We start from the raw sequence: 17,939 nt of genomic DNA, 5'->3' as shown, positions 1-17,939 counted from the left end.
ACAAAAAAAAATAACCCATGCTAAATGGGTTATACAAATCTGTAGGATATCAGTAAATATTGAATTAAGAAAAATAGTAACCTAAGAAAGTATTTATACTTTATTGCAGTTCAATTAATTGCCAGACTATTGTAGTTTCCATACATAGTTTAGAGCACTGCTTATGCATTGGGAATCATCTAAATATTACAATCAGGACGTAGGTAAAAACCAGGTAAATGGAGCTGGGGTATGGTCACCATATGAGGCTAAAGGGCTGACTGGAAGGAAAGAGAAGCCACAGCAAGGAAAAAGGTCAAAACAGGACCATGATGGGGTTAAAGGTAAAAGAAATAGTGCTTCAGAGTCTGCTTTATTGATACTATCTTTGTAATCTTCATTCATAAGATGTAATTAATAGTCCCTCTTTTGACATGAAGTTCAGGTTGGGTTTGTTCTTGTTGATTTTGTTTTTTGTTGGTTTTTGGACCACACCTGGCAGTGCTCAGGAATTATTCCTGGCTCTGGGCTCAGAAATCGCTCTTGGAAGGCTCAGGGGACCATCATATGGGACACTGGGGATTAGTCGGTCCCAACAGCAAATAAGGCAAACATCCTGCTGTGCTCCAGTCCATGAAGTTCAGTTTTTGGGGTATAATAATCAGTACCTTAAGAACCAGAAAGTTGGAAAGCCAAATGGATTCTTCAATCAAGCACAGGAAAAATAAGAAGATAATGAAAAGTTAAGCAAAAAATCTTGGGGCCGGAGCAATAGCATAGCAGTCAAGCATTTGCCTTGCATGCAGCCAATACAGACCCCGGTTCTAATCCCGGCATCCCATATGGTCCCCCATGCCTGCTAGGAGTCACTTCTGAGTGCAGAGCCAGGAGAAACCCCTGAGACCAACTGGGTGTGACCCAGAACAAAACAAAACAAAATAAACAAAAAACTTAAGTTTTAAGCGCAGGTGTCTCAAATTTGCGACCCTATGTACAATATTTTGAGGCCCTGCCCTAGAGGAATCTTTTTTTGTTTTGTTTTGTTTTGTTTTAGTTGTTTGGGTCACACCCCCCAATTTCAAGGCTTACTACTGATTTTGCACTCAAGGAACACCCCGACTTTGCCTCCTGTGGCCCCCAGGTAAACTGATTTGAGACCCCTAATTTGAGTGTGTGTGTGTGTGTGTGTGTGTGTGTGTGTGTGTGTGTGTGTGTAAAAGATGACACTGATCCACAACTTCAATAAATTCAGATTTTAATCAAGAAAATAAACAGACCAAAAGAAGTATAATATACTATAGAAAGACAAAGATGAAATAGAGGGGTGGGAGAGAGATGAGAAGTAATGGGGAACCTGGTCAGCTATATGCAAGAAACTGAACTCGACCTCTTCCTGACACCGTACACAAAGGTCAATTCAAAATGGATTAAAGACCTTGATATCAAACCTGAAATCATAGATATACAGAGGGAAGCGTGCAGAACTCTTTATAACATTGAAGCTAAAGGCAGAAGCATCACTGACCAAACAAGTAAAAACAAAGATAAACAAATGGGGCTACATTAACTTAAGAGGTTTTGCACCTCAAAGGGATCAATGACCAGAAAACAAAAGCTATTCACCCAAAATATATCTGATAAGGGATTAACATCTAAGATGTATAAGAAATTGGTAGTGCTTAAGGAGAAAAAAAATTTAATCCCATCCAAAAATGAAGAGAAGTGATAAACTGAAACATCCTCAAAGAAGAAATATATAGAGCCAAAAGGCACACACACAAAAAAAAGTTCCACATCTTAATCATTAGGGAGATACAAATCAAAACTATAATGTGATACCACTTCACTGGTATACATAAAAAAAAAAAAACACAACAACACCAAGAACAACCAGTGCTGGCAGGGATGCAGAAGAAAAAAACTCCATTCACTGCTGGATGGAATGTCAATTGGTCCAGCCTTTTTTTGAAAACAATATGAACTTAACTCAAAAAAAAAGGAAATTGGGGCCGGAGCAATAGCACAGTGGTAGAGTGTTTACCTTGCATGCAACCAATCCCCAATGGACTCTGGTTCAATCCCTGGCATCCCAAATGGTCCCGAGAGTCTGCCAGGAGCAATTTCTGAGTGCAAAGCCAGAATTAACCCCTGAATGCCGACAGGTATGACCCAAAAACCAAAACAAAACAAAACTGGAAATTAGAACTTCCATTTGACTCAGAAATACTGCTTCTGAAAATATATCCTAGAGGCCTAAAAACTATGGAAAAAGGGTATCTACACCTCTATGTTCATTTGCAGTACTACTCACAATACCCAGAATCTGGAAACAATCCAAGTGCCCAAGAACAGATGAGTGGATTAAAAAATAAAAAAGTGGTACATCTACATAATGGAATACAATGCAGCTATTAGAGAAAATGCACTTATGAAATGTGCTTGTCCATGAATAGATACAGAGAGAATTATAATGAATGAAATGAGTCAGAAGGAGAGGACAGACACAGAATGATCACACTTATCTGAGGGACATAAAAACAAAAATCCAAAGTATGATCATAAAACCCAAGAACACTAGTACAGTTAAGACAGAGAAGGGAGGCTGGACTGGAGCGATAACACAATGGGCAGAACATTTGTCTTGCACACGGCCAATCCAGCATCCCATATGGTCCCCTGAGCTTGCCAGGAATGATTTCTGCCATGAGTAACCCCTGTGCACAACTGGGTGTGACTCAAAACAAAACAAAACCAATAGAGAAGGGAGCAATGTGACAATAATAGCTGGAAATGATCACTTTGGATAAAAAATGGAATTGAAAGAAACTAAAGTGATATGCATAACACTCTTTAAATAACAGTATTGCAAACCATGGTACCTAGAAGAGAGGAAAAGGGAGAGGGAGACGGAGAGGGAAAGGGAGAAAGGGGGAGGGGGAGAGAAAGAGAGAGAGGAGAGGGAGAGAGAGAAGAGAGAGAGAGAGAGGGAGAGAGAGAGAGAGAGAGAGAGAGAGAGAGGAGGAGAGAGAGAGAGAGAGAGAGAGAGAGAGAGAGAGAGAGAGAGAGAGAGAGAGAAATATGTCTGCCATAGAGGCATGCTTTGGGTGGTCAAGAGGGAAAATTGGTTGTAGGAAATGACATTGGTAAAGGGATGGATTTTGGAATATTACATGACCAAAACTCACTATCAACAACCTTTTAACTTTGAATCTCACAGTGATTCAATAAAAAAATAAATAAAATTTTAGGTGTCAGCAAGGGGATTTCTTCTGAGAATTCTGTTTATGGGTGATTGTCTTCCCATTGTAACTTTACCTTCTTTACATCTTTGTTCTCATAATAAAAAAATAAGAATAAAAATAAATTAAAAGACCAAATAAGATCATTTATCTATAAAAGTTCTTAAACCATACAGAAGTAATCCCTGAGCACAGAGCCAGGATTAAGCCCTGAGCACTGCTAGATGTGATCCAAAACTCCCAAAAGCCAAAAATACTGAAATTATATTGTTAAATAATAAAACATTATTTTAATCAACCACTTAAAAGTAAGGTGTGTAGTACTAGACAAGAATACAGAAACAATACTGGAACCTGGAACTGGAGTGAAAGCACAAAAGGTTTGTGTTAGCACAACATTTGCCTTACACGTGGCTAACCAAGGTTCGATCCAGCATCCCATATAATTCCCTGAGCCTGCCAGAATTGATTTCTGAGCACAGAGCCAAGAGTAATCCCTTAACATAGCTGGGTGTGGAGCAAAAGGCAAAAAATAAAAAACAAAACAACCAAAAAAGTATACTGGAACTGTAGTGTTAAATAATTAAGGATGGGGCTGGATGGTGGAGGATGCCATCCAGCCCACGTGGCTCTGCAACCTCCATGCAGTCGGCGAGTCCCAGGCCCAGGTGAAATCACTCACTCACAGTCAGGCGTCAGGAAGCAACTTTATTCAAGCCCTAGCCACCACGTGTGTGTGGCCTATTCATAACCTTTCAAGCACACAGCCATCCTAGGCTTGCCCTGCGTCTTATCCTCTTTCAGCCATCTCCCTCAGAGAGCCCAGCAGGGCCAAAAGGCAAAAGCCAAAAGGGCCGAATTCCCTTGGTCCAACCCTTATCTAACATTTCCCAGACCCCTCCCAGGAATGGGAGGGGCTCGCAGGTAAAGTTACACCTACTATCCGGCTCCCAAGACCCCTCCCAGAAATGGGTGGGTCTTAGGGTCTCAAATAGGCACACCCACACTGGAACTTTATTTATTTTTATCTAATTTGAATTTGAAAAACTGTTATTTGTAAAAGAAGGAAGGACTCAGCGCTGGAGAAAGAACTCAATGGACTTGAGCACATTAGGCATGCAGAAGGTCTGGGTTCAATCATCCAAAGGTACCTTGAGATATCAACTTATTTTGAACCAGAACTTTATTATATCTTTTACATGAATCACCTATTTATTTCCCAATAATTCTCAAGTTTACTAATTTCTATGTTTTGTCTACACACAAGAATAAACTGAAGCACACAGAGAAACATGTGCAAGGTCACAAAGAGTAAAAGAACACCTGAGATTGAGATCTGACTAGTAAAACTCTACAATTGTAACTACTATACTAAAGATTACATACTGAAAAAGCATATGGTTTAAGATTGCAGGGAGTGTAAGACTGTAGAGAGCCATGACACCACTTTCTATTATGACTTCTGTTTTTGTGTTACATGAGAAACATTATCTAACTCTCTTTATGTTAATCCAGTGTTGTTCTAAGTAGATATAAACTGCTACAAAATATAAATAAAAAGCTATCATAGTCTAAGAGATAGCAAAGCAAAGCACTTATCAGAAACATTTGCTGGCCTCGTTTGATACTCAGCACAGCAGACTGTCCCTCAAGCACTATCAGAAGTGATTCCTGAGAGCAGAGCCAGGAGGAAGCCCCTGTGGCCCACTGGATCCCTTCTCCGCCAGAAAAAAAAAATCTTACAAAATTTCCTTTAAACACTTCATAAGATTAAAAATCTGTTATCCAACAAAATTTCCAATTCATAATAAGAGGGAATTAGAAAGCCTTATTTATATTTTTGTGGAAGCAGGGATCAAACCTCGTCTCGTGTACTTTGCTGCTCAGCCACAAGACTACCCCAGAAGACCCAAGCTTGAAATAACTGATACAACATATTAAAGTATGGCTCACCCAACAACAGCATATTGTTGTCCCCCAACAATGAGAACTTCAGCTGGTTTCCTTTCTTCTGTAGCTACAAAGCAAAGCAAATGAGAGACATGGGTACAAGGTGAAACAAAATAAGGAAAAGTTGATTAAGACAGTTTCTTTTGAAGATCAAGAACTGCTTACTTCTGAAAATAAATATCTCTTTTTGGGAAGCAAAGTATAAGAAGTTTGAAACTCAAGAAATCTGGATTAGAGTTTCTGTGCTGCCAATTACTTAAATATATAACCTGAACTTGTGCTAATTTAACTACTTGAAGTTCTTTGAGTTTCATTATCTATATCCAATAAACTTGAATACCATTTATCTTTCATGATAGCTACCACTGGTAGAGATAATAACCAGAAACTACCTATCCTCTGGGTCTTTTACAGGATAGGTAATTTTTATTTTATCTTATTTTGGGGGGTACACCCAGTGGCATTCAGGGGTTACTCCTGGCTCTGTGCTCAGAAATCGCATCTGGAAGGCTTGGGGGACCATATGGGATACTAGGGATCGAACCCGAGTCTGTCTCTGGTCATTATGTACAGAAGTTATTTAACTCTTCTTGCCATATCAGTTCCCATATCACAGCCCTACCACTGTGCTATTGCTCCAGCCCCTAATTTTGAAAAGTTATTAGTATGAAAGGCAAAAGAACTAGCACTGTAACTGGCTGTCTTTATTTTAATGATTAAACTACAAACTAATTTTGTTAATCATTAGGAGATAACAGAGTTCACTCATAAGATTTTAATCTAGGCTTCTTTATTTTCACTAAATATTTCTTCTAATTCTAAAAAATTTAAGCATATTAAGGTAAAAAAGAACAACAGACAAAATTAGTGTCATGACCCAGTCAATTTAACTAGATTACCAGGGGCAAGGCATCCCAAAACTTTAAATGCCTGAGTTCTAAGATATTGGATGTCTTTGCTTGAAAGAAAAGAGACAGTATAATCCAATTCCTAATGTACTCTGTATGTCACATAAAATTTGCTTTTTCGTTTTGTGAACACATAGCAGTGCTCAGAGGCGACTCCCAGCTCTATGCATGGAGTCACTCTGACAGTGCTCAGAGACCCATGGATTAAACTCAGGGCCTCCTGCATTCAAAGCATACCTAAGATCAATGAGCTCTATAGCTACATAGTTCCAGCTCCACATTAAATTTTTGTGGACACAACTTTTTAAAGGAATTCTCTAAAATTCAGGGCTGGAGTAATAGTACAGTGGGGAGGACATTTGCCTTGCATGCGGCTGACCCAGGTTTGATCCCTGGCATCAATATGCGCCCCCCACCCACTTCACCAGAAATGATTCATGAGTACAGAGCCAGGAGTAACCTCTGAGCACTGCAGAAAAAGTCACTTAACTCTTCTTGCCATGCTAGTTCTCAATGGGAATAATAATAGTTAAAACATCTATTTCAGGGCCCGGAGAGATAGCACAGCGGTGTTTGCCTTGCAAGCAGCCGATCCAGGACCAAAGGTGGTTGGTTCGAATCCCGGTGTCCCATATGGTCCCCCGTGCCTGCCAGGAGCTATTTCTGAGCAGACAGCCAGGAGTAACCCCTAAGCACCGCCGGGTGTGGCCCCCCCCAAAAAAAAACAAAAACATCTATTTCATGGACTTGTAAATAAGATAACAATGTAAAGTGCTTGGTAAAAGCCTGTCTAGTAAATATCAGTAAACCCACAGCAACAGCTTCTCTCCACTAACCTTAATTTCCCAATGCCAAGCCAAATAACTACGAACTCAAGTAAATGAATGGAGAATGAATAACGACCAAGGATTTTTAGATTGTTAGGAAAAAAGAACAAACAAACAAAAAGAAAACATTATTTACTAGAATGGTCAGTAAAGGGGCCAGAGCAATAGTATAGTGCACACAGCATCCCATATGGTACCTCACATACTGTCAGGAGTAATTCCTGAGTGCAGAGCCAAGGGTAATCCCTGAGTACCACTCAGTATGGGCTCAAATTTTTTTTCTAAAAAGGGTACAGAGAGGGGCCAGCGAGGTGGCGCTAGAGGTAAGGTAGCAAGCGCTAGTCAAAGAAAGTTCGCAACCGCGGTTCAATCCCCTGGCATCCCACATGGTCCCCCCAAGCCAGGGGCAATTTCTGAGCACTTAGCCAGGAGTAACCCCTGAGCATCAAGCGGGTGTGGCCTGTAAAAAAAAAAGAGTGCAGAGAATGGAAATTTGCTTAACTCATTCCATTCTTTGCTGTTTGATATAAACTAGTCTAGTTTATATCTGCTCTTTTTCATCACAGTGATAGAAAAGATAATCCTTCTCTTAAACTCTGGATTCAATTCTAAGAAGCCTGACTCCATAGTCACTACCTCACCCTTATCTTAAATTAAACTTCCTTATTTCTTTTATGCATTAAACCACAATTCAGCTTTTCCTACCTTAAAAATGCTTCTCCTCAGCTGTACAGAATTAAGGCGCCTGCCTTGCAACCCCAGCAATGAATGCTTGGTGCCAGTGAGGTGACCCCCGGAACTAGTTGGTGTGGCCCAGTCTCCATTCCCCAAATGTTTCTTTCGAGTCCCTAAGTGAATGAGCAATCTCTCTAATGTCTCCCCTATATCTATCTGCCTCTTCATCACTCACTTTCTTTCAAACCTATCTTGTTGAAAAAGTAGTGTCCAGGGTCACCTCTTGTGTTACTTATTACTGAAGAATAATCTAACTATCATGCTATGAAATACTAAAGCTGGAAATGATTGTGTCACTTGATATATTAGCACTGGTCCCTTTAAAGTAGAATTATAACTATCTCTGGCTTCAGATACAGAAAAGCTTACTAGTGTTTCATCCATGAGCATGTATGTCTAAACAACATGGTACAGTGGTTAATAGCATAGCCCGAAAATGATAGAAAGCTAGTTTCAACTACATATTTGTACCTATTTTCTTAACCCTTTCAAGTCTCAACCTCTTCACTATCAAACAAATTCAACAATAGCATCTTCATGAGAGGAAGATAAACTGGAGCAATTAATGTAAAGCCATGGCCCAGTGTGTCACATATGACTAACAGTTAATACATTATCTTAAATTACTATAAACACAAATATTTTCCTGAAAACAATAACAACATTGAGATATCAGCTCAAAACGAGTCCTTTCAAATGACACTGTTAAATAAGGAATTATTACGTATTAAAGAATGAACAATTTAAAATTGGGAAAGGTGAAAAGAATGCACATACCCCCTGATTTTTTTTCAGGTAAAGTAATCTTCCCATCTGCTATAGAATCAACAAGATCCTGAAATTCTGCAGGAACATCAGCTTGCTTCCAGCGTTCATTGTCTAAGAGAAGGCTATTCAAATGTAAAAGGAAATGCATTTTAATATAAAACATTAAAAAACAAACTAGTAATATTTCTTAACATCTTCCTTCGTTGAAAAGAAAAGTGCTGAGTAAGATTGGTACTGTTTTAGTAAAAATAAAAATTACATATAATTAAATTCAAGCAGACCTCATGCAATACAAGGTACTGGATTTTTAATAAGTAATGGTTATGAGATATTGTTAAGTATACAACGCTTTTCAAAACCATAAACTTAAATCATTCACAAATAATACAAATATTTGGGGAAATATTCAGGGTTCTGAAACAAAATTAACTTCAATTTAAGTAGGGAGGTAACATCAATCTAGTAAGAAACTTCCTGTATTTTATTTATTTTGTTGTTTGGGGGCTGCACCTGACAGCACTCCTGACTCTACACTCAGGAATTACTCCTGGCAGGCTCAGGGGACTAAATAGGATGGCAGGGATTGAACCAGATCAGCTGCATGCAAGGCAAGTATCCTATCCACTGTACTATCTCTCCACCCCCATAAGTACTTTAATGTTAGTATAAACACCCTAACTCCACCTTCAAAATATATTGTGATTTAATTTCATTAACTTTTCCTAATTAAAAAGAAAAGATATTATGAAATTTGAATGGCCAAACAATTCTTTCTTCTTTTTTGTTTGGTCTTTTTTTTTTTTGTAAGGCCACATTGGGCTGTACAGCATTCAGAGATCACTCCTGGGAGGGGATCGTTTGAGGACCACATGGGGTTCTGGGAATCAAACCTGTGTGAATCATATTACTACAAGTGATGTACCAACTGCACTACTCTAATGACCCTATTGTTTCCTTTTTTAAAATTAACTGTGCAGTAAAGAAAAAGGAAAACTATGAAGTAAAGAATGAATATGGCAATGATACCTGAGCTTGGTTTTTCTTTCTTCATGGAACCTATTAACAAATTTATTAGCTTGGCTCTGAAGTGCTCCAAGAAGAGACATGCTTTTTCTTCCACAGATCTGCTCAGTGTCTAAAATAAATGTTTCTATCAATCTTGAAAGTGTTATGAATTCCATGGAATTTAGCTTCTCAAGAAAACCATCCTAAATTTTAAACACAAAAATTTATGAATACATTACCAAATATAGATAATCTATAAAACCAACTTGGCTTATTAAGTGTAAGTTATGTTTTTAAAATATAAAATAATCTCATTTCATCATTTTAATCATTTTAATAAAGTTTCCTAACTTAAGATGTCTAAATTTTATTCTTACAATATAGTAGTTCAACTACATTCAGGCCATACTATCAAGTTTCTACATTACTGTAGAAATTCAAATTACTAATTGTATCAAAAAATTGGGTAGTTATATAGACAATTATACATATAACTTTATAATATAGCTTATTAATTTAACATTAACAGTTATCTTGGCACATTTGTAAGAACTTTAATACTGAATTGAAAAAGATGCTTTAGATTCCCTATTTTAATTTTACATTTCAGTATCCCCCTAATGCATCACACCAGTGTTATTCTTATAAGTATAAAAATAAAAATGCACCATGGGAACACAAATATAGCAAGGGAATAATTCTAGATATTTAAAATATATATGCTACATATAAAATATCTAAAGTTTTTTTTTTATGGAAACCAAATGTGGTGCCATGGATTGAACCTAGGTTGACCAAGGCTAGCACCTACCCATTATACTCTCTGGTTCCATAAATATCTAAAGTAACAATAACTAACCTTTGCTCTTGACATGAGAAACTTGACGGCTCGATTATGACATATATCTGAGGCACTATACAATAGTTCCTGGATATTATTTGACAGCTTTCCTAATTCTAAATCAGTTAATTTCATGTCTTCACTGATCCTGAAAATGAAAGAAGGTTAAGTCAAAGAAAATTTTGAACATGTTACTCTCCACATGTGACCTGTTAATAAAATGCAAAATACTATTACATTCATTTTGTAGGGAAAATCCTGCAGCATATCACTGTATAGTTTTTGAGATGAAGCATTACTATAGGATCAGATAATAATTTACTCAAATTTCCACCAGTCATTTTCTTTCTATGAGTATCTTTAATATTTGTTTGAATTTATATTGAAATTTATATATTAAATTTGAATTTATACTGAAAATACACTAAAATTATAGCAAAAATGTTTTAGTTCAGGGACAATTGGTATCTGTGTCAACATATGCTATGTACCTTCACGACCCAGTAGGAATAAAGGAATGTTATTTCATGACAAATAGGTCTACTCATAATTATTAATGACAGTTCATATGCAATTCGATTGTATTAAATTTTATTGAGTTATCTACTTTATTTTAAATACCAGTTAGTAGAGTATACAATAGGTTGCTATCCTCAATGAACTTGCAATAAAAATAGGACAATTTACAGGAAGTTTTTCTTTTTCCTTTCTGCACTTAATCCTGGCCCCACATTTTTTGCAGTGTTGGGACTAAAACCAGGGACTCATTTATGCAAAGCAGATATTCTACCAATGCATCACATTTCCAGCCAAGATTTTGCTTTTTATTAAAAAACAAAACAGGGGCCGGAGTGGTGGAGCAAGCTGTAAGGTCTCTGACTACTTTGCACGCACTACCCTAGGACGGACCACAGTTCTATCCCCAGTGTCCCATATGGTCCCCCAAGTCAGGAGCGATTTCTGAGTACATAGCCAGGAGTAACTCCTGAGCGTCACCGGGTGTGGCCGAAAAACCGAAATAAAACAAAACGAAATGTAGGTTTTCTTTTAAGACATAAGAAGTCTTGATGATAAGCCAACAATTCAGTTTAGTGTTGCCATGAGCCAAGTAAAGTGTCAGAGCATCAATTTTCACCCTCCAAGATACATTTTTTTGTTTGTTTTTTTTGGATTGGGCCATACCCAGCAGTGCTCAGGATTACTCCTGGTTCTGTGCTCAGAAATCGCTCCTGGTAGGCCAGGGGACCATACAGGTGCCGAGGATAGAACCTGGGTTGGCAGCGTGCAAGGCAGTTGATCCAGAGATGAATGGTGGTTTGAATCTCGGCATCCTATATGGTTCCCTGAGTCTGAATGTAGAGCCATATGGGATGCCAAGGATCATATGGAATAGCAAGGATCACAGCTGGGTCAGCTGTATGCAGAACAAGTGCCTTCTATATCATTGCTTCAGCCCCATACAATGACAATTTGGGAAGGATGGGTTCGGGCCACATCTGGTGGTACTCAGCAGTTACTCCTGGCTCTGTGCTCAGAAATTACTCCTAGCAAGCTCAGAAGACCATATGGGATGCCAGGGATCAAAGACCATATGGGATGCCAGGGATCAAAACTTGTCAGCTGAGTGCAAGGCAAATGCCTTACCCACTATGCTATCACTCTAGTCCCTGGCAATTTTTAATTTAAAAAAATCCTTGATTCTCAGTTATGTCCAATATTCACTGCTTTATATCTCCCTTTTTTTTTTAAAAGATACGCTTATAAAATTAATTTTTTGGCCACACCCAGTAGCGTTCAGGGGTTACTCCTGGCTCTGTACTCAGAAATCACTCCTGGCTCAGGGACCATATGGGATACCGGGGATCAAACCAGCATCCGTCTTAGGTAAGCCACATGAAGGCCCTACCGCTGTGCCATCACTTGGGCACCAAATTAATTTATTTTTGCTAATTAAAATCCAAGACTAAAGTTTACATATTTTTTCAATAAACTGAACAATCTCATTTAAACCAGAGTAAAAATCTTGTTAAATTGGAGTCATTACCATACTCACATAATATCCACACCTCCTGATGTCGCATAAGATGATGTCTGCTCTTTGCTGGATAAAGAATCAGTAGTACATTCTGGTTCAGATACTGAGTCACTGCTACAGGGTTCACTATTTGGAGAAGCATTTCTTTGAGAGGTAGTATCCATAGGTGTTAATTCTCCTTCACTGAATGTATCACTTATAAACATGCCTTCATGGATTAAATAAGCCACTTCTGTGTCAAAGGAATTATCTTTTGTAGCATTCTTCTGCTGTGAAATCTCCTCTAATTCTCTAGTCCTTTGATTTTTGTTAAGAACTGAGAGAACAACACTGTGAATAATGTTTAAAGTTGCCTACAAGAAAACAGAGTTTTAAATAACTTGTATTTCAAATTCCCAAAATGAATTATATATGTGTGTGCTTTTAAATTAGTTAAGATCAGGCATAGCAGAATTATTACAACCTTTTGTCAGTAAGGGTGACTTACTGAAAGAACTCAAAAGAAGTGGGTTCTTACTAAAGTTCAGGAATAGTGCTGTATGCTTTCATTTATTAAAATGAAATAAAAATTTATTTTCCTACGATCTATAACAAACATTTTTAATTAGTTTGTACTAAATATAACATTAATTTCTGTCAGGAGAACCAGTAATGTATCTGCTTAAAAGAAAAAATATTCCATATTCTTTTTAAATTAAAAAAATTATTGGGGCTGAAGTGATAGCACAATGGTAAGGTGATTGCTTTTCAAATTCAAGACAGATCCAGGTTTCATCCCCAGCATTCCATATGGTTCCCTGAGCCTGCCAGGACTGATTTCTAAGCTCAGAGCCAGGAGTAACCCGAGTGTGGCTGGATGTGGCCAAAAACCAAAACCAAAACCAAACAAAACAAAACTCAACTGTGAGTAACTTTGTAACTCACGATGCTTTAATAAAACCTTTTTTAAAAAAATTATTTAAAGCTACATGACTTAAAAGGTTATTCATAGTTGATTTTTAGACAGTTTCAGCACCAATCCCAATTATCAGTGTCAACCTCCCTCCACCAACATTCCCAGAGTCCAGCCCATATCTCATCCTTTCCCCACGCCCCTCCACTTATCAGTTCACCATCTTAACAGGTATCTTTTTAAATTTGGTTACTAACTTTAATAAATTTGGTTATTTAAAGTTATTAAAGTTAAAGTTTAGTTATTAAAATTTGTATCTCATGATTTCAGTGTTGTGGGCTCCATGGTTTAGATATTTACCGTATTTTCCGGCATATAAGACGACTTTTGAAACAAAAAAAGTCAGCCGAAAATCGGGGGTCGTCTTATACACCGAGTATATCCGGAAAATGTTTAAAAATCAGGCCACAGTGTTTCCAAATTTCTTTCTTGGGGGTTCCCAAACAGATCTGGGGGCCACTTCTGGCAAAACCCAGCTAACCGTGTTGGTGTTCTGTGCTAGGGTCCGAGGATGGGGTGTTGTTTGGTTCATGTAGTGGGAGAGATTAACTGACACCACCAGGGAATTGCCAGAAAAGGTACCTATGATAAGGGACCAATCACTGCAAGGCTGCTTGGACCGCCTCTCTAACTCAGCCAATCCAAGCAGGCTTTTTATGCATGCAAATTAGACAATGTTCTGGACCTGAAGCTACACTGTCAAAAGCCTGCTCAGATTGGCCAGAGTCAGAGAGGACGTCTAAGAGTGGCTCAAAACAGAAAACAAAAAACAATAAAAATAATAACCCACATAAATAGAGGCTGGAGAGATAGTAAGGGGGCCCAAACTGCATGCTTTGCATGCACAGGACCTTAGATTGATCCTGGAATCACAAGGACCACTGAGCAACAATTCCCAACTCCCCAAACACAAAACCAAATGTCTTCAGAAAAATTATTAAAACAAAGAAAACATTTTAAAAAAGAAAACATTTAATTCCAATTTAACCTATATGTATATTATATATCCAGGAAATGAATCATTTAAGTGTCATATAAAAAAACTGATAATCTGGGGCCGGGCGGTGGCGCTAGAGGTAAGGTGTCTGCCTTGCTTGCGCTAGCCTTGGACGGACCACAGTTCGATCCCCCGGCGTCCCATATGGTCCCCCAAGCCAGGAGCAACTTCTGAGCACATAGCCAGGAGTAACCCCTGAGCGTCAATGGGTGTGGCCCAAAAAAACAAAAAACAAAAAAAAACTGATAATCATATAAACTTACCTTAACTCTCTGAAGGAAGTTTGTAAACTTAGAGAATATATCCTTGAGCAGATCAAACCACTGAGGAAAATTCAACTTCCTCATCTGATCAACAAGTCTAGAAATAAAATTCCAAACAAAATAATGATAGTCTCTGGGCCAATATAATGTCTACAAATTAGAGAAACTATACCAAACACTATCAAGTAACAGATTAATAGAAAAATAAAGTACAATTCTAACTAAGATACTTAACTATAATTGATTACTAAAATTATGAAATTTTAGTTAATTAAAGTCAACAAATTACCAAACAATTCCTATTTGATAAAGCATCTCTAGAACTAATCTAAAATGTACTAAATTAAAAGGCCTATCAAGGTTCAGGGCTAAGGATTAGTGGCTGAGTGCCATATTTAAATTTCATCCATGCTTTATTTTTCTTTCAGAACCATATATCATGCATAAAATTCTATATAGGTATAGTTACTATTCTACTAATATTCACTACACTGTGATTATATTATACTGTTTAGCATTAAAATATAGCCAATATTTTTGTATTGTATTTTGTATTGGTATTTAATATCTTAAACATAAATATATAAAACAGAATTTCATAATGATATATTATGATACACTTTGACTTATTACTCAAAATTTTTCATGAATATTGTCATAACTTAAAGTTTATTCTCAAAAGATTCTTCTAAAATATAAGTACCCTATTTAAGTTGAGAAATTCTCAACCCAAAGTTAAGAAAATTAAAATTTTTCCTAAAAAAAAATTTTTTTTTCGTTTTGTTTTTAAGGCCACACCCAATAACATTCAGGGGTTACTCCTGGCTATTAGCTCAGAAATCACTCCTGGTTTGGGAGAACCATATGGGACGCTGGGGGATCGAACCACGGTCCATCCTAGGTCAGTCGCATATAAGGCAAATGCCCTATTGCTCTGGCCCCAATTTTCTTTTTTTCTTTTTTCCCCCACAGGGGTCAGCACATCAATTGAAATTGAAATTGAAAATTAAAGTTGAAAAATTCTCAACTTAAAATCAGGAAATACCCTATTTACGCTGAGAAATTCTCTATAAAGAAGAAATTAATGATCTGACTCTCAGGGGTCCCTAAACTTTTTAAACAAGGTCAGTTCACTGTTCCTCAGACCATTGGAGTGCAGGACTATAGTTTAAAAAATAGCATGAACAATAGCGGTCCGCAGGCCATAATTTGTGTACCCTGCCCAAGACAGGTGGAGGAGATGAGAGATAGAGAGAAAGAGGGGAGTCCACAAATGTGGCGCACATTCCACACACACACACTGCAGACCAGGGAGAGTCGGCTGCTAGGTAAGACAGGCAGCAGCGGCAAAAACACACAGTGGCTGGTAACTGTCCTTGGTGGACTGTATGTGGCCCACAGCCCTGCTCTAATCCACAAGATTGTAATAGTCTCCAAAATTTAAAATTTCCTACTATTAGTGATTCCTGCATTATTGGGGCCACTTCAAACTAATTCTGAAATGGAGTGTTTGCTAGATAATAGTGGAGAACTAAGCCTCTTCAATCCTTAATCTGTGACTCTGGTCCAGGGCAGTTTTACTTCTAATCATATTACTATTTATCTTGAAGGCAGCCAATAAAGGTTTAGATATCTATATAAAATGAGGATTTCATAGTTGTAAAATACTTATTGTCCTCAAAGTAAGAGTAAAAAATTGAGGGGCCGGAGAGAGAGCATGGAGGTAGTGAGTTTGCCTTGCATGTAGAAAGACGGTGGTTCAAATCTCGGCATCCCATATTGTTCCCCGAGCCTGCCAGGAGCGATTTTTGAGAGTAGAAGAGCCAGGAGTAAGCCCTGAGTGCTTCCGGGTGTGACCCAAAAACCAAAAAAAAAAAAAAAAAAAGAGTAAAAAATTGAGACCAGGAATGTAATGGCTCAACAGAGAGCTTGCCTTACATGTGTGTGGCCCTGGGTTCAATCCCTGACTCTGCAAATTAAAAATAAACAGCAATTAATGGGCTGGGGCACATATGTTACATACAGAAGCCTCAGGTTCAATTTTCAGCATTACATAGTTCCCTGAGCACAATCAGAAATGTCTCCCAGCACTGAGCTGGGATAAGCCCATGAGCACTGCCAAGCATGGCCCAATCGCTCACCAATATAAATAAAATTATTTCAAAGGTGAAAGCAAAAAAAAAAATATATATATATATCACAATTAAAAAGCATATACTCTTAACTTCTGAAAACTCAGTTTTAATTATATAGTTAAATAAAGTATACTTAATTGTGCTATTCCTCCAAATCAGAATCCCTTTCCATTCCACTCTACTTTGACAGGCTGATCTAATGAGTTTGGCCAAAAAGAAACCCTTACCAACGACTAGAGAAGAAAAAATATTAAGGCTTCATCTCCTTAAAAAGGTGCTGCCTTAAGATAATGGTCTTCCACCACAGACAGTCACAGTTTATTTTTAACTACCATATCCCTTTCTTTTTTGAATTTTATAGACTTTCTCCTCCCTTATCCTTAAGATGTCCTGCTCTATTAAATAAATTTTCTACACTCTGCCCATGTCTTAGTAAATAATGCTTTAACAGAATTCCACTTCACTTATTCTAATGTGTTCTTTTCCTTGAATAACCCCAACCTAACATTTATACTTACTTCAAACCAAGATCTGTATCTATTTCTTCTATTTGTGAAACTTTATTAATCACACACTGTAAAATTAAAAAAAAGTGTCGATTAACATTAGAAATCTAAGCATAGTCATTTATATTAAAGAAGCTCCAAATTGACTCATCATTTTATCAGTTTTTCATTATCTTATTATTTACAAGATATAGTAAGATACCTGAAAATCAATTCCAAAATATGCTTAAAAACTGCCACTTGTAGAGAGCACAGCAGTAGAGAGTTTGACTTACATGCAGGGAATCCAGGACAGATGGTGGTTCGAATTCCAGCATCCCATATGGTCCCCCATGCCTGCCAGAGCAATTTCTGAGTGCAGAGCCAGTAGTAACCCCTGAATGCCACTGGGTGTGACCCAAAAACCAAAAAATCTGGTACAAGATAAGGCTGCCCTCTTTCACCACTCCTATTCAACATAGCGCTAAAAGTTCTTGCCATAAAGATTAGTCAAGAAAAAGATATCAAGGGCATCCAGATAGGAAAAGAAGAAGTCAAGCTCTCACTGCTTGCAGATGACATGATACTCTTACTTAGAAAACCCTAAAGACTCTACCAAAAAAGCTTCTAGAAACAATAGAGCCATATAGTAAAGTGGCAGGCTACACAGAATTAGCATGCAAAAATCAATGGCCTTCTTATACACTAATAATGATAAAGAAATGAACATTAAAAAACAACCCCATTCACATTAGTGTCACACACTCAAATATCTTGAAGTCAACGTAACTAAAGAAGACCTATACAAAAAAAACTATAA

The 17,939-nt window shown here is 37.6% G+C and overlaps 1 protein-coding gene across 1 annotated transcript in view; it reads right to left on the bottom strand.

The window, feature by feature from the left end:
- Nucleotides 1-17,939, bottom strand: part of VPS54 (VPS54 subunit of GARP complex) — an 84,547-nt gene that overhangs the window by 15,784 nt on the left and 50,824 nt on the right. The window contains exons 10-16 of the mRNA XM_049784727.1: nucleotides 17,153-17,208; nucleotides 14,500-14,596; nucleotides 12,306-12,640; nucleotides 10,271-10,400; nucleotides 9,433-9,614; nucleotides 8,416-8,528; nucleotides 5,172-5,235 (exon numbers count right to left, since the gene is read on the bottom strand). Of these exons, the coding sequence (XP_049640684.1) occupies nucleotides 5,172-5,235; nucleotides 8,416-8,528; nucleotides 9,433-9,614; nucleotides 10,271-10,400; nucleotides 12,306-12,640; nucleotides 14,500-14,596; nucleotides 17,153-17,208 (977 nt within the window). The remainder of the gene's footprint in view (nucleotides 1-5,171; nucleotides 5,236-8,415; nucleotides 8,529-9,432; nucleotides 9,615-10,270; nucleotides 10,401-12,305; nucleotides 12,641-14,499; nucleotides 14,597-17,152; nucleotides 17,209-17,939) is intronic.

This window comes from Suncus etruscus, chromosome 12 (assembly GCF_024139225.1).
Source record: "Suncus etruscus isolate mSunEtr1 chromosome 12, mSunEtr1.pri.cur, whole genome shotgun sequence".
In the NCBI taxonomy this organism is placed as follows: domain Eukaryota; kingdom Metazoa; phylum Chordata; class Mammalia; order Eulipotyphla; family Soricidae; genus Suncus; species Suncus etruscus.
The sequence above is the reverse complement of the archived record's forward strand: the minus strand, read 5'-3'. Positions and strand labels throughout refer to the sequence as shown.